Source organism: Callorhinus ursinus, unplaced genomic scaffold, assembly GCF_003265705.2.
Source record: "Callorhinus ursinus isolate GAN/ISIS: 27379988/994484 unplaced genomic scaffold, GSC_fseal_2.0 scaffold11, whole genome shotgun sequence".
Classification (NCBI taxonomy): domain Eukaryota; kingdom Metazoa; phylum Chordata; class Mammalia; order Carnivora; family Otariidae; genus Callorhinus; species Callorhinus ursinus.
In genome coordinates, this window is record NW_027397073.1 from 40,589,391 (window position 1) to 40,616,242 (window position 26,852).

Below are 26,852 nucleotides of genomic sequence, written 5' to 3' on the forward strand. Positions count from 1 at the left end.
ATGACCTCATTTTGTCTTCTGAAAGGAAGAGCTTTTCCATTTTTCCTTCAGACAGCCAGAGCCAAGAACAGAAAAAGATAGAAATCGTACTGGACGTGGGAGGAAAGAAGGTATACAGTCTGCTTATGAGAGTCCATCATTTCATGTGTTTCCTTCCCCCCTAAAATCATTGTTCCTGAACACTCAACTTGTTTATTTATTCCACTTCTAATTAACCTATGCAAAGACTAGACTGTTTCAAGAAATGGTAGAGCTATCTACAAAATGGTGTAAAAATGAACAGCTCTGCAGCCTATCAGATTTCAGATAGTGGTTGGAGGTGAGGCAATTAGCACAACCAACCTGAAGAACAGGCAGGGGTGAGTCTAAAAACTCAGTGAAAACTGGTTCAGGTTGGAGGTGTGGCACTCCACCCTGAGTGGCTTTCTCCCAAGTGACTGTGGGTTTCAGTCGCTTTAAAGAGATTGTCTACAGCTTACTCCCATCTTAATAGAAAATGCCACGAGGTCCCTCTCTTCAGAGAATGAAGTATAGCCAGCCCACAGGACTGGTTGGAATGTTCTGGCTCTAGGCTCATTTTCTTGCAATGAGTGCTAGTGATCAAGGAGTGGGAAGGGAGAGGTTACTGAAATTCACAGAAATCTCACTGTAAGCAAATTCTGCACCATGAAATACGTCTTGTGGAATAATTTATTAATAAGTAATTTAATTTATGAGAGACTTCCCCAGCTAAATTCCTTCTGATTATAAGAATTCTTCACCAAATTTAGAATATGCTTGCATTTTAATATGCATTACACATATTACAAATTTAGGAGAAGGCTTATAAAACATTATTTCATACTGTAGAGTTCCCACATCACATAAAATAAAATATACTTGAACGAATGCTGACCTCTGTCTTTGCATTGTTATACAAATGCTTTGCACTGTAGCACGTGTTTTAACAAATATTGGTTATGCCACGCCTAGTGAAATAAAAATCAGTTTTTAGATATTTGTTAACAGATTATCTCAGTTTAGGGGGTTTATACTTCTCAAGATGGCATCTTTCAGCAACGCCCTACAAAATTCTGGTTGATTAACTGGTTAAATCGAATGAAACTTGTTCTTACGTGTGCATGTATGTATCTTAATAAAAAACAGAAATGGTTTGGGTATTACCTGTGGTATCATTAGGTACAGCATTTCCTTATTTTTTTCATGTTGATGTACATGTGAAAATCACAGTTCCTGGCGAGAGGCAGGGCTGTATTTCTTCATCTCTCACCACATGCAGGCTCCCAAGAAGAGGCACACCAGAGACACAGTTCTCAAACGCAGCAAGAGACGATGGGCCCCTATTCCCTGTTCACTAATGGAGAACTCACTAGGTCCGTTTCCACAACATGTTCAGCAGGTACATTTTACCTCATTTGACTTTATATAGTAGAGGTTTTGCTTGTTTACTTTTAAAACTTTCCATTTGAATGGAATCAGGCCTTTAACTTGTTGTACTAATAAGGATCATCCATTCACCAGGACTAGAAAAAAAAAAAAAATCAGTGTATTTGGTCACTTGCCTCCAGAAATCATATTCAACATTTAGAAACAAGTTTAAGATTTTGAGTTTCTGATGCTCTTAAATCTATATCTAGATTTTCCTGAATACTCTACCAGACTTCAGCATTCTTGGACAGAGGACATGCCTACAGATTTTGCATAATTCAATTGTCCCCTTAATTAACACTTATCCTCACAAAAAAGACCAGTATTTTTGTTTACCAAAAAGGTGATGTCACTGCCGGCTAGCTGAAGCGCAAAAATACGCCAGCTTTGAAATTAATGAATTAATTGTGGGTGGAAGGTTGCATTATTTTTACTTTTTTTAATCAGAAAAGTTTCCATTCCAAATCACTCAAAACCACTGAAATTGTTATTATGCTTTATATAGGAATAAGCATTAAGTGACTAGGAATTGTGAAGGTATGTTCAACTCCAAGATTTTCCAGAAATATGCAGAGAATTCAGAAGAATTTGGGATCAAATAGATGATCCAGTTTGTGGCTTTGCACACTGTAGAATGTGAATAAGAATGTGAAAAATATGGGGAATGATGGGAAGATAAGCAGGGGCCAGAAAGAATGGGTGAATAGGAAGGAGAGCAAGTGAAAAAAATTAAAGCATCACGACAAATTAGGTTGAAGGTATTTATCATAGTATATTTGTTCTTTTACTAAACTGTCACTTAATGTTATAGGTCCAGTCTGATGCTGCACAGAACTACACCATCTTTTATTCCATAAGTGGACCAGGAGTGGACAAAGAACCCTTCAATTTGTTCTTCATAGATAAGGACACAGGGGATATCTTTTGTACACGAAGCATAGACCGTGAGCAATATGAACAGTTTCCAGTAAGATCATTGGATTATTCAGAATTATCTTTTTTTAGTTATGGTTTTTATATTTTCAATGCTGCTTATTTACATATTAGAAGCATTATTTGATTTAACATTTTAAATATTGTTAATGTATAATGTAAACTTCAAATTTCTATTAGTGCAGTTAATGAAGAAAGATAACGGGTAGCATAAGGGAAGAAAAGGGGAGAAAAGCTATGTAAAATACAATGACAAATTTTAAAGGCCAGGCTTTGATCTGTAGAACCCTGGGACAATAGCAGTGAATTTTGTTGAGTTTGTAGTTCCCGATAATAACAGGTTTCAACTATTCTCAACCTGACTGTACATTACAAATCACACGAGAACTTTTTAAAAAATACTGATGCTTGGGTCACTTCCCAGAAATTCTGATTTAATTGTTCTGGGATAGGGCCCCAGCAATCGAAAATTTGAAGTAACCCAACATAATTCTAAACATATCTTAAGATTGAGGTTCACTGCTTTCTCCTCTTGAATAATAGAGTGCTTCTTTTCTTTTCTTCTCTCTGCCTGTCCTCCAGCCATGAGAACCTTGGATATCATTTTATTTCTTTAGTATTCCAGAATAAGTTTATCAGTTCCTCTTACTCTATCTAATTTGACCCAAAGAAAAATTCTAGCTCTTCCGAAAATTAAATCCTTTCTTTTTTCTGTTTCAAACTTCACATAACTCCTTAGTGTTCTGAGGTCTAACCTGACATACAGGAGAAATTCACAGTGAGTTTCGGGGACACAGTGAGTTAAATTGTTTAAGCGCTTGGATTCTTGAATTAAAAATCTCTTCATTAAAGGAGTCCATAAAAGGAAAAATTATCTCATACTTGGGCAGTCCAGAAAGTAACATCTTAGCAGATATCCGAAAGATAAGCAGGAACTAGTAGCCACACAAAGGCAGCCATGAAAGAAGTGAATGATCACAGCGGGGGGGGGGGGGGGGGGGGGGGGGGGGGGGGTGAAGACCCTGTCCTAAGGGTGTCAAAGCACTGGATAAGGTGATAAAATTTTTAGAACAGCATAATGTCCCACTTTAGAGATTTCATAATTAAATTAAATGGTTGGTTTAGAATGACACATTTTCTTTATAATTTTATGCTCCCACCCAAATTCTCTAAACAAACATACCTTATGCATAATAATACTAAATTATTACTTTAAGAAACAGCTTACATAGACTCTAATAAGAGAAGTATGCTAAGCATTATTGCAAACATTTTGATCTATCAAGAAACCAAATAAAAAGTTGGTACATATATATATGTATATATATATATATACACACACACATACCTATATATATATATATATAGGTATGTGTGTGTAAATATGTAAATTCTCTGCTCCCCCTTTTTAAAAAGATTTTATTTATTTATTTGTTAGAGAGAGAGAGCACAAGCAGAGGGGGCAGCAGGTAGAGGGAGAAGCAGGCTCCCACTGAGCAAGGAGCCCCAATGCAGGTGTCTATCCATGGACCCTGGGAGCATGACTTGAGCTGAAGGTGGATGCTCAATCCACTGAACTACCCAGGCGTCCCTCTGCCTCTTTTAAAGATCCAGTATAAGAAGAAAAGATCTAGCACTAGTAGTCACTCCTGAGAAGAAATAATAAGCTACCTACTCTGTATGCTGCAATGTACATTTCATTTCTTATTTTGCTGATAACATCCTGTTTTTGAGTTTTTGATGTTTCAGCTGCTTCTCACTGGATCATTGTCAGAGAAAAGGAGGAGAGAATAGTTTTATTCCAAAAAAAAAGGGCACATGGGTGTTGCAATCGATTAAGTGACCAACTCTTGGTTTTGGCTCAGTTGTGATCTCAGGGTGGTGATCTCAGGGTCGTGAGACCGTGCCCACCTGGGGCTCTGTGCTCAGCATGGAGTTGGCTTAAGACTCTCTCTCCCTCTCCTCTGGCCTTCACCTTCATGCTCTCTCTCTAAAATAAATAATAAATAAATCTTAAAAAAAAAAATAAGTTACATGGAGTGACAGGCTGGATTATGTTGGTAGAGCATGTGACTCTTGATCTCAGGATTGTGAGTTCAAGCCCGAAGTTGGATGAAGAGATTACTTTTTTTAAAAAGTGACTTTGCTATTTTTAAACATCTTTTGAAGGACAAAAGGAATAAAATAGTTTGGAATTTATGCTTATTGTTGGGCTTCTGGATAATTTTTATTTCAGAATTACCCATGTTTCTCTAGTTCCCATTAACATAGTTAAGATTGAATTGATATTAAGAAACACCACATGCAAATTAGTAAGATTCATAAAGGGAAGTATAACAACCAGATGTAAACATGATGAAACATGGAATCACTTGAGGCAATATAGAATGGAAGCCTTCTCTGTCAACATAGAGGTGCAAACTAAAATAATACATCTTTGCTTTTCTATCAAATCAATTTCACTTACTAGCTTTATATTGGAAAGCTTATTTCTCTGGAAATTAGTAGATCTTCATCATCTGCCACTTTTTCTTAGCCTTAGACGAGTCACAACCTTCAGGAATCTGTTTCCTTCTCTGTCTTACGGGCTACTAATAGTCTTATCTACCTCAGAGCTGTTACAAACATTAAATACTCAAATTAAATATTGGTAAAATCAGTATGTAAACCGTACAGCTCTTTAAAAATGTCCTAGTGGTGGGTCACACAATACACATGCTCTAGGATTTTGTCCTCAAAACAGGATTTTGACGGGATTTCCCAATTTTTTGCATTTATCTAACCTATACAAATGTTATGTATTACTCAATTATTGTTACTTGAAATAATTGGATTTCATTGATTACTGGCACAGGTTGCCATGGGTCTAATTCAATATACATCCTCATTGTGCTCCTGTTCTCTCTCTTGCCCCATGTTAGATTGTTTAATCTTGGCTTGTATTTTTCTGGATGAGTCATACCATTCTTACAGTTTGAGGAGTTTGTCTTAAACCATTAAGTTCATCTAATCTTTCAGGGATGTGTATAAGTCCATTTTATCCAAGCTTTTCAAAGAATAGTTGTATAAGAAGAGGATTTTCTTCAATAATTCCCGGTTATTCTATGAAAGAAAGCAGTTGCATACCTATTTCTCTTTGAGTGTTGAGGAGAATCTGTATCTTTTGTAAATACATAGGGAAAAATTGGTTTCAAGCTAATCCCTTTCCCATCCAACCAGAGCCTTATTATCTTGCAACATGTTTCTTCTTCAGCTGCACAGGTCCACCCATTGTCTTTATATGTACGTTGCTAATCATATTGTGTACCCACTCCACTTTGGTGCCACTGCTTCCCCCACTTCTGCCCAATCTACACGAGACATCTTTCTTTACAAGGTCAAACTCAAGTTCCCACTCCTGTTGGCAACTGTTTGCATCTTCCCAAAGATATAAAAAAAATAAATAAATTTAGCAAATTGCAGTGGGAAAGGGCTAAAAGAGATGAGATTGTTCAAGCTACAGAAGAATTCAAGGGAGAAACAATATATCAAAAATGCACATGAAATTTAAATAATTCTCTTCTAACTCAGCTAAAAATATGACCAATTTTAAAGTATAATATTCTAGGGCGCCTGGGTGGCTCAGTTGGTTAAGCGACTGCCTCCGGCTCAGGTCATGATCCTGGAGTCCCGGGATCGAGTCCCACATCGGGCTCCCTGCTCAGCAGGGAGTCTGCTTCTCCCTCTGACCCTCTTCCCTCTCGTGCTCTCTATTTCTCATTCTCTCTCTCTCAAATAAATAAATAAAATTTAAAAAAAATAAAAAATAAAGTATAATATTCTATATACTTCTTATAGCAATATTCAAGTATATGATTATTGGTTTCAGTATAAAATAATGTGAACTCTACTGTAAAAGCAGTACTATTATTGAGTTTACTTTAATGACTAAATAAGAAAATATTTATAATTAGTTTCTCTATTACAGGAACATAAATGGATTCTCCTAGGGAGCTAGGCTATGCTTTAAACTTTAGCTATATTCCTAGTTTAGATCATCCTCTCTACAATAATGATTTCAGTTTTGATTTATTTTGGAGATACTTAGCTCATTATTAGTAAAAAAAATAATAAAACCAGGTACCTGAAATAGTACCTGAAATAAAATCACCACATCTGAATCCGTGGAATGTGAGATAATGATATTTACTTGTTGTTAAACATCAGGAAACACTATTATTTCAAACTCTAAATGATTGTATGGTGAGAACCAGATGATCTTAATTTCTGATGAAGAGAAACACTAGCAAGAAATTGTGTAAATTATAGCAGGATGGGTTTAGGTTAGATAGGGAGATAATTTAATGCCAATGTGATGAAGTAGAAGAATTCATTACGAGTGATTCTATGGAGGATGTTTATGATAATTTTTTACAAAGGGCCGATTTAAAGGGTAGTTTGTCATTCTAAAAAGGAAAGATGGATGAAATTGAATGTGAAAAGCTACTTATTGAAGAATTACCTCCTTGTGCCCTGTGTTAGGTGCTTCGGCATACAAATATCAGTATGTCTCAGGCTCCATCCCTGAGGACAATTGTCAACTTATAGAGACATAAAACAATTCCATTTTCTGTCGCTAAAAATCTCAAAATAGCAGCAGTTTAAAGAAAGAAAAATTCATACAAAATCTGAGGGGAAAGGAAAAGATTGATAGGAAGGCTGATAGGTGTGACATCCTGATAGGCCGGTGGTGATGAAAACCACCATGCTGCTGATGGGGACGGTGAACCAGAATACCCCTGTATTTCCCCTCGGAGTTCAGAATTTATTGAGAAATAAGAGCTAGTGATCAGACTGATGGAAATCAAAGTATGAGTTTTATTACTGAAAAAGTCTACCTGGGGATTGTTTGGGGAAAAGTAAATAAGGAAACAGAAAGAACATGGTCATTTCAATACCTTCCATCCCAGAGAGTGGAGTGGAAGTTTCTTCCCCTCCAGATGAACTGTGAAGATGAAATGTTGCCTTTTAACACAATAGTGGGGATTTTGTGGTTACTCTGGTAGATGATACATAGATCACTAAAGAATCTGATTAAGTAATATCATGATCAAAATTGTGTTATGTGGAAATGAATCTGAGTCTTGAGTGCTGCAGAAATTGGAGAAGGTCAATTAAGACAATTGCAGGAAAATTGGTGGGATAACATGTAGGATACATTTGGGGTCTCTTGAGAATGATGGCATTAAGAATAAAAAAGAGATAATGAGTGGCAGAGACACAGAAATGCCAGAATCTCTAGAACTTGGCAACTGACAAATAAGGCTAGAAAGACAGGGAGGAGGTAGATACCTGGAATTTTAACCCTGGTTCATTTTGGAAGATGGTTACAGTAGGAAAATCAGGAAGAATTAATATCGGTGAAGAACTAAATTAATACAGAATTCACCTTGGGCTTGTTTAGTTGGTGCTGTCAGTAAAAGAAAATCTGTTTAACTCAACAACTATTTATTGAACACTTATTATGCATAAGCCACATAAGAAGAGGGCAGAAATAAATTGATGTTCTTTGAAAGGAAAGGACATTAAATTCTGGCCTTTGAAACCAAGATATATCATTTTGAGATGGGATTTGGAACGTGTATATGATTTTATTGGCACTTTTATTACACAAGAAATATGTTTATGATAGAAAAACGAGAACATGCAGGTAAATAGAGTAAAGAATTTATAACTGAATCACTGAAGATAGTTGATATCTGTTTATACATATATGCAAATCCATAAATAAATGGAATCCTATTTTTTATAAACTTTAATAAAATACTTGTTATTAGCATAACTGGGGGAAATTTACATACATTCTAACAAGCAGAAGGCACGCAGTTAATTCTTGGAGAACAGAGTAGCCTCATTTAGCTGGGGTGCATGGTCCTTGGTGGGCGAATCACGTGGATGCTACAGGAGGATTGAAGGCATATGGCAGCATCCACTGTGCTGGTGTGTTTTCCATCACCCAGGTTCTTAGTTACATATTCATTTGTGGATGACTTTTTAAACATTATGTCTTTCCCCAACCGCTAGGCTTAATTTTGTGCCTAATTGGTCATTTACGAACAAGCTGACAGTGCTTGTCTACCTTTCAGCTATATGCCTACGCCACGACAGCAGACGGTTATGCCCCAGAGTACCCACTCCCCTTGCTGTTCAGAGTTGAAGATGATAACGATAATGCTCCGTATTTTGAAAACAAAGTGACTGTCTTTAGTGTGCCTGAAAATTGTCGAACTGGTAAGTCCACATCGCAGGAGAACACTAGATTTTTGCTTTGATTCAATTCCTCAGTAATGTTTTAAACACAATTATGCAAAAACACTTAACAATGCTTGAATGTCAAGGCTATTCGATATAAAACTTTGTAATCTTCGAAGAGCATATACTCTTCAAAGGCAAACCTTTCTGTGCTCATCTGTGCTGCGCACAGGCACCAGGCAACTAATACATGAAGTTACCAACTTCGTTAGATTAGTCCATGATGCATATGAGTGTGTCACAGAAACGCTATTCGTATTTTCTATTTTGCCCATGTACATAGGTGTCACAGATGCATTTATAAAGCAATAAATAATCTGAGTCTTTAAAAAGTTTCAATACATTTTCAAGGACCCAGAAGTATATCATCTCGTGGAAATGTTTATCTGACTTTTAACAGTATATACATCCATTTCCTTGGCAAATTGGTTTGATGTTATAGGCAGCCAAGATTGCGACCTAGGCACATCAGTGGGCATAAGACTGTCCAGTTTCTTTTAAAAATAAAAACGTTACAAGAAATGCCTCCTCCATTCTCTTGTCATTAGGTTTGTATGCATGTTTAACACTGTTCTTTCATAGTTAGGGGTTTGCTAAAGCAACATTTCTCATACTTGGATCCCTGGGCTGTAAAGCTTGTCCAATGATACTCGGACTGCTATACAATGTCTGTCTTACATATACTAATGAGTACTTGCATGTATTAACAATTCAGCACATTTATTACAATATCAAGGTATAAAATCTTTGTTATCCTATTCAAAGCTGTGCTATTCGTCTCACTAACATTATCAAGTTTGCCTATAAAAGAACCAAGACCTTGCAGACAAGGTCCCATCCAAAAATGGTCTGTGAACTGGGGTGGTGGGTTGGGGAGAAGGATTTGAGAACCACTCTTACCAAGGGTAGTGTGCATCTTCCCGGACATGTGGCATATAAATCCTGTTATTCAAAATACCCACATCATTGAAATTTCCAAGTGAGGGGAGCTTGGAGTTTGGGAGAGCATTTAAGACACTGCACTTGTTTGTAAAATCAATATACTTGTCATTTTGGGGAGAATAGGCCTTGTTTGTTTGTAATTCAATTATATGGCTCTTTTAAGTTGTTGACAATATGGGATTTATCTGAACAGGAACTTCGGTGGGACAAGTGACTGCCGTAGACCTCGATGAACCTGACACTCTCCATACTCGTCTGAAGTATAAAATCTTACAGCAAATCCCAGATCATCCAAAGCATTTCTCCATACATCCAGACACAGGTGTCATCACCACAACTACACCTTTGCTGGATAGAGAAGTAATGAACTGATTAACTAATTTTACAGTCACTAAACTATATTCAAACTGATAATGAACTCCCAGAGGAGTCTGACCACCTCTCCAAGCTTGCTTCCACACAGGCTGTGCTTAGGGCTTCTCTGGATACTTCCTTTGTGTCTACAAAGATTTGGGGAAGGTACAAGGAATTAGATAAGTTCTCACTTAAGATCATTGACCTGATGTGATGTGTGGATGTGAAATAGCTTTAAATTTTGAAATTTTGTTAGACATATCAGGTTTCTATTGGACTGACTAGCCAATCTCTTGTTCTGTATTTATATTTGAGGTGGCCTTTTCTTTTTTTTTGTAAAAAAATAAAAAAAGAATGTAAAATAATCAGAGCCTACACATGGCTATGAGAATTGCAAGTTATAGGAAATAGAAGTGTTCGTCAATGTACCTTTTTCTTTCTTTTTTTTTTTTCAGCATTGTGATACATACAAGTTAGTAATGGAAGTGCGAGACATGGGGGGCCAACCTTTTGGTTTATTTAATACAGGAACAATTACTATTTCACTTGAGGATGAAAATGACAATCCACCATATTTTACCGAAACTTCTGTGAGTATATCTTTGTACTCATTTACCTAGGTTCATTTACTTTTTCAAAAAAAACACACAACGAATTCGGTAGTTCTGTGAGATTACATATTTTGGTTTTAAGAGCTACCACTGACAGATAACATGTAAAAAATATGATTTCTGTAAAAATAATTGAAGAACCAGTTATTTCTAAATGCTAAGGAAAAAAAAAACTAATCTCTTGGCTATCTAAGGGCTTCTTTGTCCTTGATGTTGTTCATGTATTCACCATTTTCTTGGATGCCAAGGTCTGTTATTGGATGCCTTGGATTTAAATTTATTTTATAGAGTGCAGGAAAGGATGCCTTGGATTTAAATTTATTTTAAAGAGTGCAGGAAAGGATGCCTTGGATTTAAATTTATTTTATAGAGTGCAGGAAAAGAGGCCCCCCCCCCCTCTCTGGTATCCTTTGCACTTCAGCTTCCTAAGATGCAAAAGAGATTAGCTTTATATCTTCTGCTTTGCTGGGGCATCAGTAAGTACAGTGTGGTCCTCCCATTATCTATATGCAGATCCTCCCAGCATCATGTATGAGTGAACTTTCCCTTAGGAAGTACACAAAACAAGAAATATATATAGGATGATACTTCCAGGAAATGGCTCTTCTTTCCTGAACTTTTAGTAAGTGATCATTTTTTTCATTAATCTATATGAGAGTACAAGTTAAAGAAGAGAAAACCTTCAGTGATAGGCACATCCATACAATGTTTTATATGAATCCCTACAATTTGTAAGGATATGTTTATCCCATAGTTTATTTGAGAAAATGAATATTCAGTTAAATAATTTGCTTATGATCTCATACATATAGACCATGTAAGAGGAAAAACTGGGATTAGAATCAAGATCTGTTATACTCCAAAGGCTATGAGGTTATCATCCTTCTTTGAATTCATTTTACATTTCTAGAAGATTCTGGTTTACTACTTTTTTTAATCTTTTAATATAATATGCTTCTGTAGCTGTATTTCTTTTTTGGAGGGAAGAGGAAAAAATGTGATTTAATTTCTCAAAAAGGGAAAAACTTTTTCCTTAAAATGTTTGCTAAGGAATCAGAAGTAAATTAAAAACAAAAATTGGCATAATAACAAGTCATCCAGTAATAATAAGAAATCAATGTAGGTTATAATTATCTATAAATGTTGAAGGCTTAATATGTTAATATAAAAGGGGCCATAGGCTATAAATATTGAGGAGATTCAGAATAGAGACAAATCTGAGGGCTTGAGTGATCTCAGAGAAGTTTAGAAGTTAAGACATGAGTCAGTCTTTGAAGAATGGATAAGATTTGAGAAAGCAGTTTAGTGAAGAAAGAAGTAATCTATGCATGAAATTTGTAAATTCTTTCCAATTTATGATTGCATGTTCCCATATAACTTTATTTTCTTTTTCTTTAAATGTAGAAAATCATGTTGTTAAAGCTATGAATTTATCATAACAAGAGGCAATTGTTTTAGTATTTTACAGAAGTAGAAGAAAACAGAATTGACGTCGAGATTTTACGAATGGCAGTACATGACCAGGACTTGCCAAACACTCCTCACTCAAAGGCTGTCTACAAGATCCTACAAGGAAATGAAAATGGAAACTTCAAAATTAGCACAGACCCCAATACAAATGAAGCAGTCTTGTGTGTTGTCAAGGTAAACAACAACAAAACGATCAAGCAATACTTTAAAAAATACTGATGTACACTTGAGCATTGATATTTACATATCTATATACTACATACTATCTAGCTCTCTAGTAATTCTTGTATGTATATGACTAGAGAATTGCAATGCAATGCTGAAATGATTTACATTTGTTTACTTAAATGTTTTATTATTATTATTTTACCCTCATTTTTTTTCTTAGAAGATGGGCATTGCAGGCACAAAACACATTGTTCTCTGTACATGGGGAAAACCAAGGCAAAGAAATATTGTATTAGTAATCAAATATTAGTCTTAGAAGGAGTCTTAGACACCCACTTGTCCCTTATTTTATAGAACACAAGACAGAGAAAAATGGAAGAACCACTACTGGAAATCAAACCTCTAGATTTTTCAATTGCCTTCATGCTCATATTATACTTTTACTTCTCTATGAGGTATAAGACAGACTATTTATTAAATATTCAGCAGCTATTCCCATTAATCCTCCTATATTTGAGGTAGCCAGTGCTTTGGGATTTTAAACATTCAGTCGCAATTGCTAGTACCCAGAATGATAAACTGCATCTGATTCCTTTCTCCCTTCCAAGTACTAACCAGGCCTGAACCTGCTTAGCTTCTGAGATCAGACAAGATCAGGCGTATTCAAGGTGGTATGGCTGTAGGCACACCTAGTTCCTTTCAGTGTCCTTCTACCCATTGCCCTTACTAACCTCTGACATACTTTCCCTGATTAATTTCTTAGGGACAGTGTACTTTCTTAGAGGCTACATGCACAAGTTGTACTTTCCTCCTAAGATTTTTAAGAAAATGCCCTTTATTATATTGCTTATTCTTTCTCTCACTCACTCTCTTTTTCTTTTTCTTACTGGGGTTTTTTGTTTGTTTTGGGGGGTTCTAGATTTCTTTCCCTTGCTTTCCTTTTTTTGTTATCTTGACAGATTTCAGTCTCTTAATTGTTTAACCATTGTTTCAAGATTCTTTCTTATTCAGTTCAGGACTGAGCACTTTGATTAGGAGCTATACAACCTTAAATATAATCATTTAAAAAAAACCCTAAATATAATATAAGATGCTACTAGATAGTATCACTATAATTTTTATGCATACATTCAGAGTAACTGCTCCATCATAACCAAATCTCATGTCCCAGTGGTCTAATTATTTTATATACTTCTTCTTATACTCTTTATATACTTCTGTTGTCTTAGTTATCACTGTTATCCCATTTGATAAATTTGGATTTATTCAAACACTTATTCTGTATTTCTATTAATATTTAAACTTGTAATGAAAAAAACTGAAGGCGGGACCTTCCCGAAGAAAAGTGACAAGAAAAATTGGTTAAATCGTCAACAGTTTTGCATTTGATAGTGCTTATCATTACAGGAAGTCAACTATTAGTCTTTAACTACATTAGCACCTGCTTTTGGTAACATTTTATACACAAAAATGATATTCCTTTTTGTGCTAAAACTTGGAATCGTAATTATAAGTCTTCTATATATAGTGTTACAAATTGACTGATTAAAGTATGTTTATTCAACAGCCATTGAACTATGAAGTCAATCACCAGGTTGTTTTGCAAATTGGTGTACTTAATGAAGCACAATTCACTAAAGCAGCAAATTCAAAAACTCCTACTATGTGCACCACAACTGTCACTGTTAAAATTAAAGACAGTGATGAGGGTCCTGAATGCCAACCTCCAGTAAAAGTTATTCAGAGTAGAGATGGCCTCCAACCTGGACTAGAATTGCAGGGATACAAAGCGTTGGATCCAGAAACACGCAGTGGTGAAGGCTTAAGGTAAGGTATTTTTCAAAATGACATATTTTGAGATTATGTCCACTCTTTGGTTTGAGCATTTACACTTGATTTCTAAAAATTAGGTATAAGAAGATAGGAGATGAAGATAACTGGTTTGAAATTAATGAACACACCGGTGACCTGAGAACTATAAAAGTGCTAGACAGAGAATCGAAATTTGTAAAAAACGACCAATACAATGTCTCCGTGGTTGCAATGGATACAGGTGAGCGCAATTTTCTAGAAATAGAGGATATATTTTTAAGGAAATCTTGGAGTGAACTTTGTTTACTTTCATATCAGAAGTTCATGCAAAACAGATTTGCATTGATTGCTCAATGTATTGGAGACCACCCAATGTCAGCTCCAGTTCACCAGTAATGCAAAACTAGGAAGTGAGGAATGGCCGAAGACATGGTGGCATCCTCCAGGATCTCCGTTTTTTTTTTTTTAGGAGTACATATTTGGATTATTATGGTTTGAACTTGTTGAAAGGGTTTAGCCCTCCTAAAACAGTTGGGTTCAAGGTACGTCTGTTCTGAGCCTCTCTTAATGGGCTTATCCTATTTCCTAAGAAATGGTCAAAAGATGACTCAAGACTTTTGTGGTGGTTTGCAATCCTTCTCCAAGGTTAATCCTAGAAATTATCTTGTGAAGAAATGTCCTTCAAATGTCATAAAGTAGTAATTTCCAAATCCTTTTGAATGTGCACTTCTTGCAGCCATTTTTGAATGTGGACCATTACAATGGGCTACAGTGTATGCCTGACAGCTTTGTTTGTTTTGTAATGCAAGTGCCTGCCTGACTTAAGCTTTGATTGCTAAGGCTTCAGCTTCAAAGATGGCTATCTGGAATAAACATTGCCAAGCAGACTAGAAAATGATCCAGATCAAGTCACAATAGCCGTACCATCCCAAGCTCCTTTGTTTTAGAGACTTGCTTGATTTCAGTAACTGACCCCTGGGGCCACTGGTTTTTTTCACTTCCAAGCTCTTTAAATTTCTACTCTTATGTCTTAAATTCACCAGTAAAGAGTGAGCTCGAGAAACCCTCAGCCCCCACTCTTGACCCCAATAAAAGCAGTATCCCAGGCTTGTTTTTTTTCTCCCTGCCCCGCACAACCTCGCTGTGTGGCCCCGGGAGTGCCATGTAATTTCCAGGATATGTAAGTAATAAACCTTTTCCCCCCCAAAGTTTCCTGATGGTTGGGACACCGTGCAATCATATAAGAACCACAAGGGCCAGTCTAGCCACAAAATTGTTTATCTACAGGCTGAGAGCGACACACAGCAACCTCCTTATATTTACTAGTATGTTTGTATACATGTGCTACTAGGCTAATGTATGCACCATAAAAATGCACAAACAAGCACTTGTAAAGTACTATTTCCATGTGCCAAAAATATCTAGTTTTCAAAATCTAAAAGAAAAACTAAATGACCTTCCCTTCCTCTTGATACCTCTCACACAGACTTTTAATGTAGTTCTTTCAATATAGGTAGGAAAAAAAACTACTAAAGAATGGAGAAAACATTAGCTGAGATATATAGTTAATGTTGTGGCCACTCTAAAACCCTGGATGATTTGCTACTCCTGTATAAGCAGAAGTGAAAGCTGAATGGTTTAAAAGCACAATTATGATGTCAAAGAAGGATTTACATTTACTCATTTATTTCACAAATGTTGATAGTCTAGTAAGTTCCCAGTACTCGGCAAATCACCATGGAAACTAGAATTCAGAAGACAAGGCCAAATTCTCATATGATATGAAAGAAAGGATTACTATATTCTCCTAAGAGGTTCTTGGTATGACCACTTTCCCCATAAAAGATTGTATGGCTATCATAAGAAGTAGAAATTAGTTAAGAGCTGCCCCGATTAAAGGATAAAGGCGAGTTTCACATAAATGAGGAAGCTTAGCTAGCGATAGGAAAATGAAATACTATTTGAAGAGAAGGAAAATACAGAGAATAGAAATATAAGAAATTAACTTTGTCTTTTGTTGCTAAAAATACAAGGAAATGAAATGCCAAATCTATAAGAATCTATGCCCCAGGCTCATGGATAACCTAGGTGTGCTCACGAAGAAGTAAAGACATGGATGTTATAGACATTTTAATGTAAGACCACATGGTGACATCAATGCTTTTGTGTAGTTGAACTTTAATCCATTAATATATACTTCCAAGGACCAAATATATAAGTATTTACTTATGTTTCCACATGAACGTTTAGTTTTGGTGCTCATAAATATTTCAAGATTATGACCTAGACTTTCTTCTAGCTTTCTTCTAATCCAATTTCTTTACTTCTGTTTCTTCTGTCAGTCTTCTTTGTCAAGCAGACTGGTTTCCCTGCTGTCACTCTAGAAAGCACTGTTTTATTTATTTTTATTTTTATTTTTAAGATTTTATTTATTCATTTGAGACAGAGATACTGAGAGAGAGAGAGCGAGAGAAAGCATGAGCAGGGAGAGAGGCAGAGGGAGAGGGAGAAGCAGGCTCCGTGCTGAGCCAGGAACCCGATGTGGGGCTCGATCCCAGGACCCCAGGATCACGACCTGAGGCGAAGGCAGACGCTTAACCATCTGAGCCACCCAGGCGCCCCTAGAAAGCACTGTTTTATGCACCTTCTGCCTAGTACAGCACTGCCCCTCCTGTTTGAAATTCAGGTCCCTTAACTTCTTCAAATGAATGACAGTGACATCTTCTATGACTGTTTCCACTCGTCTGTGTTTAGTTCTTCTCTTAATACCTCTTAAGTCTCCCTTCCCTGGGTATGATATAGTAATTATCACAAGTAATGTATCTTTTCTATAAAAGGGTGTTTCATTGCTTCTCATTTATATCACGTTCCTCTAAGGAATTCTGTTAATTAACTCACATCTTTGTTAGTTTGCTGATTTTGAAGTTGTTACTTGTATTCAAATTTATCTACAAATTTCTGGCAGTATCAAAATGTTTATATCCTATTGCAGATTTCTTATTAGAAGAGCTGTATCTCTCTTTTATTTCTAGATATTGTGAAATTTGTTCAGATAGAATAATTTTTAAAGAGGTATATAAAATAGTGGCCTTTTATGAAGTAACTTAAAAATAACTTTTAATAAATTAATTTTGTAGTTATTCAACAGAAAATCAGCACTGAAATATACTCCAAGATATGACTTAAGTGTTATTTCAATTAGCAATAATCGTGCCTTGGATAAACCTCATTGGCTACGAGACTGCCACTGCGCAAAGCTTAAGTGTTATTTCAAATTAAAAATGGATTATATTTGCATATGATTTATAGTGGTCTTTATGATAAATGCTGAATTTATCTAATGCTCCAAATTTAGACCAGCACTCAAAGCAAAAAAATGAGAAACCGTATCAATTATTTTTCTGTTTATTTCAATTTTGAAAGGTTACCATTTATTGTAGTTTATTATCTTCTCACAAATGGTAAAATTTAGACCTGTTTTTTGAACTTCATTATCTCTTAAACACAAATATTGGGCAATATTTTCATTAAAGATATTGAGACTTATGGTGTAAAGCATTAGGCCAGTAACAGTGGCCATCTGGAGATGAGTAATAGCTCCTAGGCCAAAAACATATTTATTGAATTAGGGAGGGGGTGCAAACTTATTTTTATGGTTTATTCAACTAAGTCTTTTGTAAAGTATAAAATAGTAATTGCATTATGTTCAAGGTGTTAGTATGAAGTTGTAAGTTACCCAAGAAATGCAAGGCAGATCATTCGGCTCTCAAGATAAACATGACTTAGCTCTTAGGACGAACAGGTTCACAGTCCAGTGTGTGAGACGGTGATGAGCAAAGTGTTCTGAGAAATCAAAGGAGAATATTGCTGCCATTGTCCATAGATGTCACGGCAAGTTTCAAGAGGAGTTATCTGGTGGATTCTTGAAGGATAACAAAGTATTACCAGGCAAAGCGAAAGAGAAAAGTAGTCCCAGCTGTGGCAACAAAATGTACCAAAGCAGACAGCAAAAAGTGCACCTAGTGGGTTTGATGAGAGGTTTTACAAAGTTCGAGCAAAGAATAGGTGAGGAAATGAGTCAGAAGAGGAAGTCAAAGGAAGTGACTGATGACCAAATGTGAAGTCTTTGTATATTCAAGATGGATATATGCTCTTCACAAAGAGATCTGTAAGAAATTTATTTTCAAGTGGCTATTCTGTAATGACATTGCTCATAATCTCATGCTTTTTCATTTATAAAGCACCTCAAGATAACATCTGATAGAGCCATCAATCTTCAGGGAAGAGTGACATGTCACTATTTTGTATTTGTAGCAATGGTATTTGTGATCCAAAAGTGTGTGAAAATCAAGTTCAGACAGCCACTAGAAAGCAGATGTCAGCTGTGTATCACAGAGATGTTGAAAATCAGTTTTTAAGCAAAGAAATATCCTATTTTTTATTTTTCTTAGATGGCAGATCTTGCACAGGAACATTAGTAGTTCTTTTGGAAGATTATAATGATCATCCACCACAAATTGATAAAGAAGTGACAATTTGTCAGCATGCTAAGGATTATGCTGTTCTGGAACCTGTAGATGCTGATGGACCCGAGAATGGTCCACCTTTTCAATTCTTTCTGGATAATTCTGCCAACAAACTTTGGAATTTAGAAACAAAAAATGGTATGTAATTATGCTTAATCTTCTAATCAGTGGGAACTTAAGATGGCTGATGGTTTTGACATTCACCTTAGTTCATTATGATGTACATTCATTTTAGGAAATTTTTTTATTGAACCCCCCAAAAGGATAGTACCTTGTTTTTTTTAAAAAGCTCTTGTTAGCATTTAATGAATCTCCCTCCCCATGGCTTCAAGCTACCAGGACACAGACCTACCCCACACCCTGCCACCACACACACACACACACACACACACACACACACACACACACTCTTCTCCTCCACTCTTCCACTGAAGAATCTGACCTTCAAGATGGCAGGCTGTTTGGGGAGCTTTCCTTCTCCAAAACTTCGCAGTAGCTGGGGTGCAGCACATCAGTGATAGGAGCAGCTTCAGTTTTGTTTTGGGCAGCATTTACCCGTGCCTGCTCACTGCCCTAGGTCCACAATTTGTCAAGGTCGACAGTTGGGCAAAAGCTCTGGTTCCTCTTTAAGTGGTAATGCCTCATACTAACTTTTCCAAAGTGACCTAGGTGATACTGGTCAAAGTTGATCCGGCGGTGACTCATGCATGCCACCAGCATCACCCCCGCCTCCTGGGCGCTTCCCGTGTTAGCCCATGCGGCTGTGGCCGTGGCTCACGTGGCCCCCGAAGTTTCTGGGTTTTCCTCAGTCTGGACGGCATGTTGGCAGCCCAGACAAAAGAGCAATACCTTACCTTTTAAAAGCAATGGATAATATATTTATGTTTAGACTCTTGTTCCAAATATCTTTTAAGAAAACACATCAATCCATTTTAGTATAGTATTTGAGTAATGTTAAGTATAGATTAGTCTAATGTAAGTGTAGAGCAATATTTTTTTTTTTAAAGATTTTATTTATTTATTCATGAGAGACAGAGGGAGACAGAGGGGGAGAGAGAGAGAGAGAAGCAGAGGGAGAAGCAGGCTCCCAAGGAGCAGGGAGCCCGATGTGGGACTTGATCCCAGGACCCTGGGATCATGACCTGAGCCAAAGGCAGATGCTTAACCATCTGAGCCACCCAGGCGCCCCAGTGTAGAGCAATATTAATTCATTTTCCTGGTTTTTCAGGAAATCAAAATCATTTTTAAAAAATAAAAATGAGGGGCACCTGGGTGGCTCAGTAGGTTAAGCATCTGTTGGACTTTTGATTTCAGTTCAGGTCATGATCTCAGGGTTGTGAGATTGAGCCCTGTTTTGGGCTCCATCCTGGTCATGGAGTTGCCTTAGGATTCTCTCTGCCCCTCCTCTTTCTCCGTCTCTCCCTCTCAAAAAAGAAAGAAAGAAAGAAAAAAGAACCACTAGAGTTTTTCCTTTAAGCTAAATTCTGCACCTTCAACTCCCCACCCTACCCCAAGCATACCAAGTAGGAATAATATTGTGATTGAAAGGTCATATCAATATACATTCTGTCTTTTTTTTTCTCTAGGTAAAACTGCCATTCTTCGTCAGCGGCAAATTCTTGATTATAACGAATATAATGTGCCTATCACAATAAAAGATAGACATGGTTTAAATGCAAGACACATGTTAATGGTGAGAGTATGTGACTGTACAACCCCATCTGACTGTAAAATGAATTCAAAAAATGTGAGAGATGTTAAGCCAAACGTAATACTTGGAAGATGGGCTATTCTTGCCATGGTGTTGGGTTCTGCATTGCTGTTATGTAAGTATAATTATCTAGAATGTGTTAGTTGAAGGCTTATTTAATATTTAAAATATATATATGGTAGTTCTTTATTTAATGACCTTTATAGTCTTTGGTAAATGTGCCCTTTAAATGTGTCCTTTTAAAACTCTTGTGTGTACTATGTGACTGAGGGTTTCAATTCACAGAAGAAACATATCAGTAAGAGCAGATTAAATTTAAACTAATTTTCGGAGGTGTACCCTTAGTTCTTCCATTAGAAGGTGTGAGACACTGGATAGATCATTTCCTCTTCTTTGAGCTCATTTTTCCACAAGTATAATAAAGAGGTTGGTTAAGATTCCTTCCCATACAAAACATAGTCTTTTAACCACCAAGTTTATGCACAGGAAGAATTAGTGAAGAGTACTTACAAAATTCACATAGTTTATGCTCACTGTTATTAATGAACGGATTTAACATACATTTTTTTTAAAGATTTTATTTATTTATTTGACAGAGACAGACAGAGAGAGAGGGAACACAAGTTGGGGGAGTGGGAGAGGGAGAGGCCGGCTTCCCACCGAGCAGGGAGCCCGATGGCGGGGCTTGATGGTGGGGCTCGATGGCGGGGCTCGATGGTGGGGCTCGATCCCAGGACCCTGGGATCATAACCTGAGCCGAAGGCAGCTGCTTAACCAACTGAGCCACCCAGATGCCCTGATTTAACATACATCTTAAGAAGACTCCAATGAAGCATGACTGGCTGGCTCAGTCAAAAGAGCACACAACTCTTGATTTCAGAGTTGTGAGTTTGAACCCCACGTTGGGTGTAGAGTTACTTAAAAATAAATAAATAAACTTAAAAAAGAAGGAAAATTGGAATTCTAAAAAAAAAAAAAGACTCCTGTTAGTGGAAAATGGTCATATGGTGAGCCACTGAGGAAAACATTACATGCAAAGGATGTTAAGATTTTGCGTTCTGCAAACTTTTTTTCAAGATGCAAAAGTGATGGAAATCATTGCCCACACTTCTTTCATCTCTCCTTCCCACTCACCTTTCTTTTTCAATAATTTATTTGACTACAGAACCTATTTGCATTTACAGACTTTCCCCATAGTCTTTACTGTGTCCTAATGCATTGATTTGAGTTTCAGGTAAAACTGGACGTTCCCCTTAGCACGGTGATTACACTTTCAAAACTGGGCACAGATTTTATGTAACTGCCTTTCATGTTTGTATTTATGCCTAATGCCCTTTGAGTGTGTGTTCTACATGTATGGATTTGAGTTATCAATAATACTAGCTTAAATTTCAATCAAAGGGAGTTACTATTTCAGTGTGGAGGAAATAAGAGAAACATTTAAGTTAATTCTGGGCTTGGGAGGACACCTATTAATAAACTATGCTCACTTCATCCTTCTTACTTTTAATTGATCTTTTTCTCATTTAGCCTAGTAACATAATCTCAATAAGACAGAGATGGTCTATATACTAATACATTTGTTAATATTCTGTTTTAAATTTCATGACCCAAAGGGATCTTAATTTATAGAACAAATTCTTTAAAGTTCTGTGAAGAAACTTTTAAAATATCATGATTTAAATGATATACACCAACATGAAAAAATGCTATTTTACTTAAATACTTTTTTATTTTTTAGGTATTCTGTTTACTTGTTTCTGTGTTACTGCTAAGAGAACAGTAAAGAAATGTTTTCCAGATGTAGCCCAGCAAAATTTAATTGTGTCAAACACTGAAGGACCCGGAGAAGAAGTGATGGTAAATTAGATTTCACTTTCGTACGAATTGTGTGGTGATCCAATGATAACAGCTGATTATTATATAATAATAGTAATAATAATAACAACTAATGTTTATTGAGCACTTACTATGCCAAGCAGAACTCTACCTGCTCTGCATGCATTAACTTTTTTTTTTTAAGATTTTATCTATTTATATGAGAGAGAGAGCAAAACAGAGAGAGCACAGGTGGTGGGGAGGGGCAGAGGGAGAAGGAGAAGCAGATTCCCTGCTGAGCAGGGACCCCAACGTGGGGCTCGATGCAGGGCTCGATCCCAGGACCCTGAGATCATGACCTGAGCCAAAGGCAGACGTTTTATCAACTGAGCCACCAGACATCCCTGGGTTAACTCATTAAACTTCATAATTCTATTGTATTAGTTTCATAGGACTGCAAAAAATCACAAACTGGTAGTTCCTTGACTTAGGGCAGCATAAATCAGATCTTCATATGGCATTCTTCTCCCTGTGTGCATGTCTGTGTCCAAATTTCACCTTACCCACCCTGAGTGTGGCCTTATCTTAATTTAACTAAATACATATGTAATGACCTATTTTCAAACAAGATCACATTCTAAGGCATTGAGGGTTAGGGCTTCAACATAATGAATTTTGATGGGAAAGAAATGAAAGGAAATTGTTAGTTTCAATTTGATTCACTCATTTTATAACTCTACCTTTATTTTTAGGAAGCAAATATTAGACTCCCCACACAGACATCCAACATTTGTGACACAAGCATGTCTGTTGGCACTCTTGGTGGCCAAGGAGTCAAAACACAGCAAAGCTTTGAGATGGTCAAAGGTGGCTACACTTTGGATTCCAGCAAAGGAGGTGGACATCAGACCTTGGAATCTGTCAAGGGAGCAGGACAGGGAGTAATGGAGCCTGGCAGATACACATATACCGACTGGCACAGCTTCACCCAACCTCGGCTTGGCGAGGTGAGTGCCAATGTCTTCGAGTTCTTATTCCATGAAAGTTAAAAATGATTTATAAATCAGGATTTCCCAAAAGTTTTACTCCTCAGGCATGTGGAACTCATCACCTTTTGAGTCTTTAATTATCATAGATATAGATTTCAGGCCCAAGCCCAAAGGGAAAAATGATCTTTCCAAGTTTAATTTTTAAAATAAGGTTTACAAAACTGCACAGCTATCTAGGAATGGCATATGTATACATGTTTAGGAAGTGTAAGAAGACTGGTAGCTTCTTCTGTAAAAATTACCAGGAAAATCACCTGGAATGAAAGATTTGTATAGAGTGATGCATGGATCATAATTTATAAACATTTTTTAGTGTACTGAATCCTCTGTGTAGTTATGAAGGCCTGGCTATCAACATTAACCAGACAGACTGTTCAGATTTTATTTTGGGTTTTAGTTCCTTGTTTTAGGTTCAGATTAATCAATATTGGTTATTATTAGCCAGTTGAATATATTACATTATTGTCACTATATAACTGTATATAAACAGAAGCCTATATTGGTTCCCCCAAATATGTAAAGAAGCTGAAAAGATACATTGGAACTATACAGATCTTATGTTCAAATGGGAAATTGTAGGTTAGCTTTGTAATATATGTGTATTTTTAATTTTCATAAATGTGTTCACTAGGAGCATTTATATATCTGCTATATTTTCAGAATGAATATAATACAGACCAATCATGTGCATTTTTTATATGTAGGAATCCATTAGAGGACACACTCTGATTAAAAATTAAACAGTAAAAGGTAAATCAAAGACATTATTTTTATGCTAATATGTTTAGGTGTCTTTAAAAAAATAATAAAATGTGCTCTTTTTTGATACAGAAGGTGTATCTGTGTGGACAAGACGAGGAGCATAAACGTTCTGAAGACTACGTGCGTTCGTATAACTATGAAGGAAAAGGGTCTATGGCCGGCTCTGTAGGCTGCTGCAGTGATCGGCAGGAAGAAGAAGGGCTTGAGTTTCTAGATCATCTGGAACCCAAATTTAGGACGCTAGCAAAGACATGTGTAAAGAAATAAATGTGTTTTAACAGAGAAACATCTACAAATGCATATGTAGGAATTTACTGAATGTAAAATGATAGCAGCATCTGCTAATATGTTTGTTTATTGGAAGTAAACTTTGAGTCATGTATAGGTAAGGGTACTATAAATACAAAGCTCCCCTAAATTCTCCTCGTCTGATATAACTTCCTATTCGCTAGAAAGAAAAGTTTCATGTGTTAATTTTCTTTTATATGCATGTATATATTGCCCTTTCCAGGACTCTACCAATGTGCGTTCTTGCATCTTCTGTTTGAAAACTTACATTACTCTCTATGCTATGAAAGTGTGTGGTGGGAGAGCTGGGTATTGTCGAGGCTAATGAAAAATGAATTTTAATTTGATATGAAAATTAAATATTTTCTTCAAAATTCTGGGGAGATTGCTCTTAGAAATATTCTTAGAAATATCGTCTTTGGTGCCAGAGAATTGATTCTTCTACCTGAGTGGCTATGTATTGAAGGACTTTTAAGTATTCTTTGGTGCAGTCTTCAATTTGGTAAATAAGTATTCATTTCTCACTGCACTTTTCACACTGCAGAGGTGCTCCCAGCACTGTTTGCTTTCAGGAGCCTTCAGCGCTCGGTCCTTGGATCTCTGCCCATATGGATGCATAATCAGGTTCCAGCTTCTATGTTTGTTGGAAAGGCATGGACCAGAACAAGCCCACAATAATGTGAGCCACAGAGATTTTGTAAGGATCGAATGGGAGGATTTCCAAGAAAGAATTGTAACCTTGATGCCCATGGTTGACTTAGACTCACAAATATGTTTCGTTTGCCCACCAGGATGTACTATTACCTTTTTAAAATATAAATACCTTGGCAAAAACATGCACTGTCTTAGTTTGACAGAGGCCCACCATCTTCAAGCATTTGTGAAACCAGCCTGGCAAGCATTAGACTTGCAATCCTGATCCACGGTGCTTAGCCTTTAAAATATGCTAAAAATGGAATGAGCAACCATATTGGAATTGAATACTCTGCCTACCTTGGTAATTACTTTAAGAAAATGGAAAGTCAAAAATAACAAATTTCTAGCATGTAAATGTTAAAACATGGAAATCTATGAAAGCAACACTTAACCAAACAATTGTTGAATGATGGATAAATGAATGAACATATGAGTTAATAAATTATTTTGAATGTATAACATTTAAATAGGATATTATATTGTATTAAAATAGAAAGAAGCTATATATTTAATATTTTAATAGTCTTTTGTGCCAAACTCTCTAAATTTATAGACAATAACAGTATATATCACATAGAAATTTCTCATTCAGACCAAATAACTCTTTCATTTTCTTTATTAGCTAGTAAACTATTGAAAAGAGTGGTTGATTTTTCCAAATTTTGTAATTATTCTTCTTATTCTCAATTACAGCTTCTGATTAAAGCTGTTTCTTGATGTGAAATTGGATATTAGAACAGAATACAAAAGTAGTTTTAATAAATAAATATTTTATTTTATAGGATGTCCACAATGTATGATTTTTATAGCAATTGTGAGTAAAATAATTTTGGGGCATTAATGCAATTTCTGTTGTCTGAGGTATACATTACTCTGACAATGGTACCTGTTTAGAAATCTTTAAGTATAATATTAAAAATTTGGAAATAAATCATGCCATGTTATATTCTCGAATGTAGATGCAGAACATTTTCTGAGCAATTAAAAACCATTAGCTGAACATTAACTTACATGTTTGTTTATGTTTTCATTTCTTATATTCACTTAAATAGGAAAGAGAAATTTTATATCTGAACATAAAGTACAACTAAAGGCTTAAGGTTAGCAAAATAAGACACTCTAAAAGTATTACAAGAATTGTTAGAAAGTATGGAAAATGGATTTGTATTAAGCAGTTTTGGCTATTTTAAATATTTTCAAATATTATTACAATTTATCTTGCAAAGGAACTATGATTTGTCTTTTATTTAGGAAATCCACGTTCTCTGTTTACACTCAAAATTAAATGTTGTTTGTATGACTGATAAGATTTATGAAACTCCACTGGCCTGTTTACCAATTTAGTTTGTTAATAAAGCATTTTATATTTTTATGGATTATTTCATATAAGTTAATCATCAATTGTCAATAAATAAGTCATTATGAATTGTTCTTCTGTAATTAAATCTATAGTTAGGGAAAATATACAATTAAGCTTTTCTTATCTTGATTCAGATCTCAAAAGTATTTCATGTTGAAAAAAATCCCATGGGCACACTAAGATAGATGAAAATTGATACAATTATTATAAATTAGCTTTGTTAAATACCTCTTTAACTTTACTGAGCTTTCAATTCTCATGTTTATTAAAAATATTTTATAAAAGTTGTTATCTATGCTTATGTTTACTTTTAAAAAATGGAATATGCTGTTATTTGGAAATTGTTCACAATAGATGTTTTAGAGTTGAGGATTTTTATTATCATAGAAAAGAAAAGCAAACTCCATTTTGTGGTGTCTTAGCTTTAAAAGCCCTGTACCAGTTGAAAATCCTCAATTAGATTAGGGTAACAAAACAAAACAGATTATGTATATTTCTGCATGTCTCTGGTCTCTTATCTGCTTTTCTAATAAATCTGAAGGAACACTGCATTTGTCTTTCTACTTACACAGGGAAAAGAAAGAGCAGAACGCGTTACTAAGAATGGATAGACCCTTGTATATTTTGTATGGT

At 35.9% G+C, this 26,852-nt stretch overlaps 1 protein-coding gene and 1 pseudogene across 1 annotated transcript; one reads left to right on the top strand and one right to left on the bottom strand.

Moving 5' to 3' along the window:
• DSC1 (desmocollin 1) lies at nt 1-26,384 on the top strand. Its single transcript, XM_025886842.2, has 14 exons — nt 1-110; nt 1,280-1,399; nt 2,240-2,395; nt 8,487-8,631; nt 9,788-9,954; nt 10,404-10,538; nt 12,018-12,203; nt 13,765-14,024; nt 14,108-14,250; nt 18,461-18,673; nt 20,122-20,361; nt 21,988-22,106; nt 22,817-23,071; nt 23,945-26,384. The coding sequence occupies exons 2-14, from the start codon at nt 1,358-1,360 to the stop codon at nt 24,140-24,142; spliced, it is 2,259 nt and encodes a 752-aa protein (XP_025742627.2). The 5' UTR covers nt 1-110; nt 1,280-1,357; the 3' UTR covers nt 24,143-26,384.
• Nucleotides 17,113-17,268, bottom strand: LOC112835395 (U4 spliceosomal RNA; annotated as a pseudogene).
• Nucleotides 26,385-26,852: the final 468 nt, after the last annotated feature.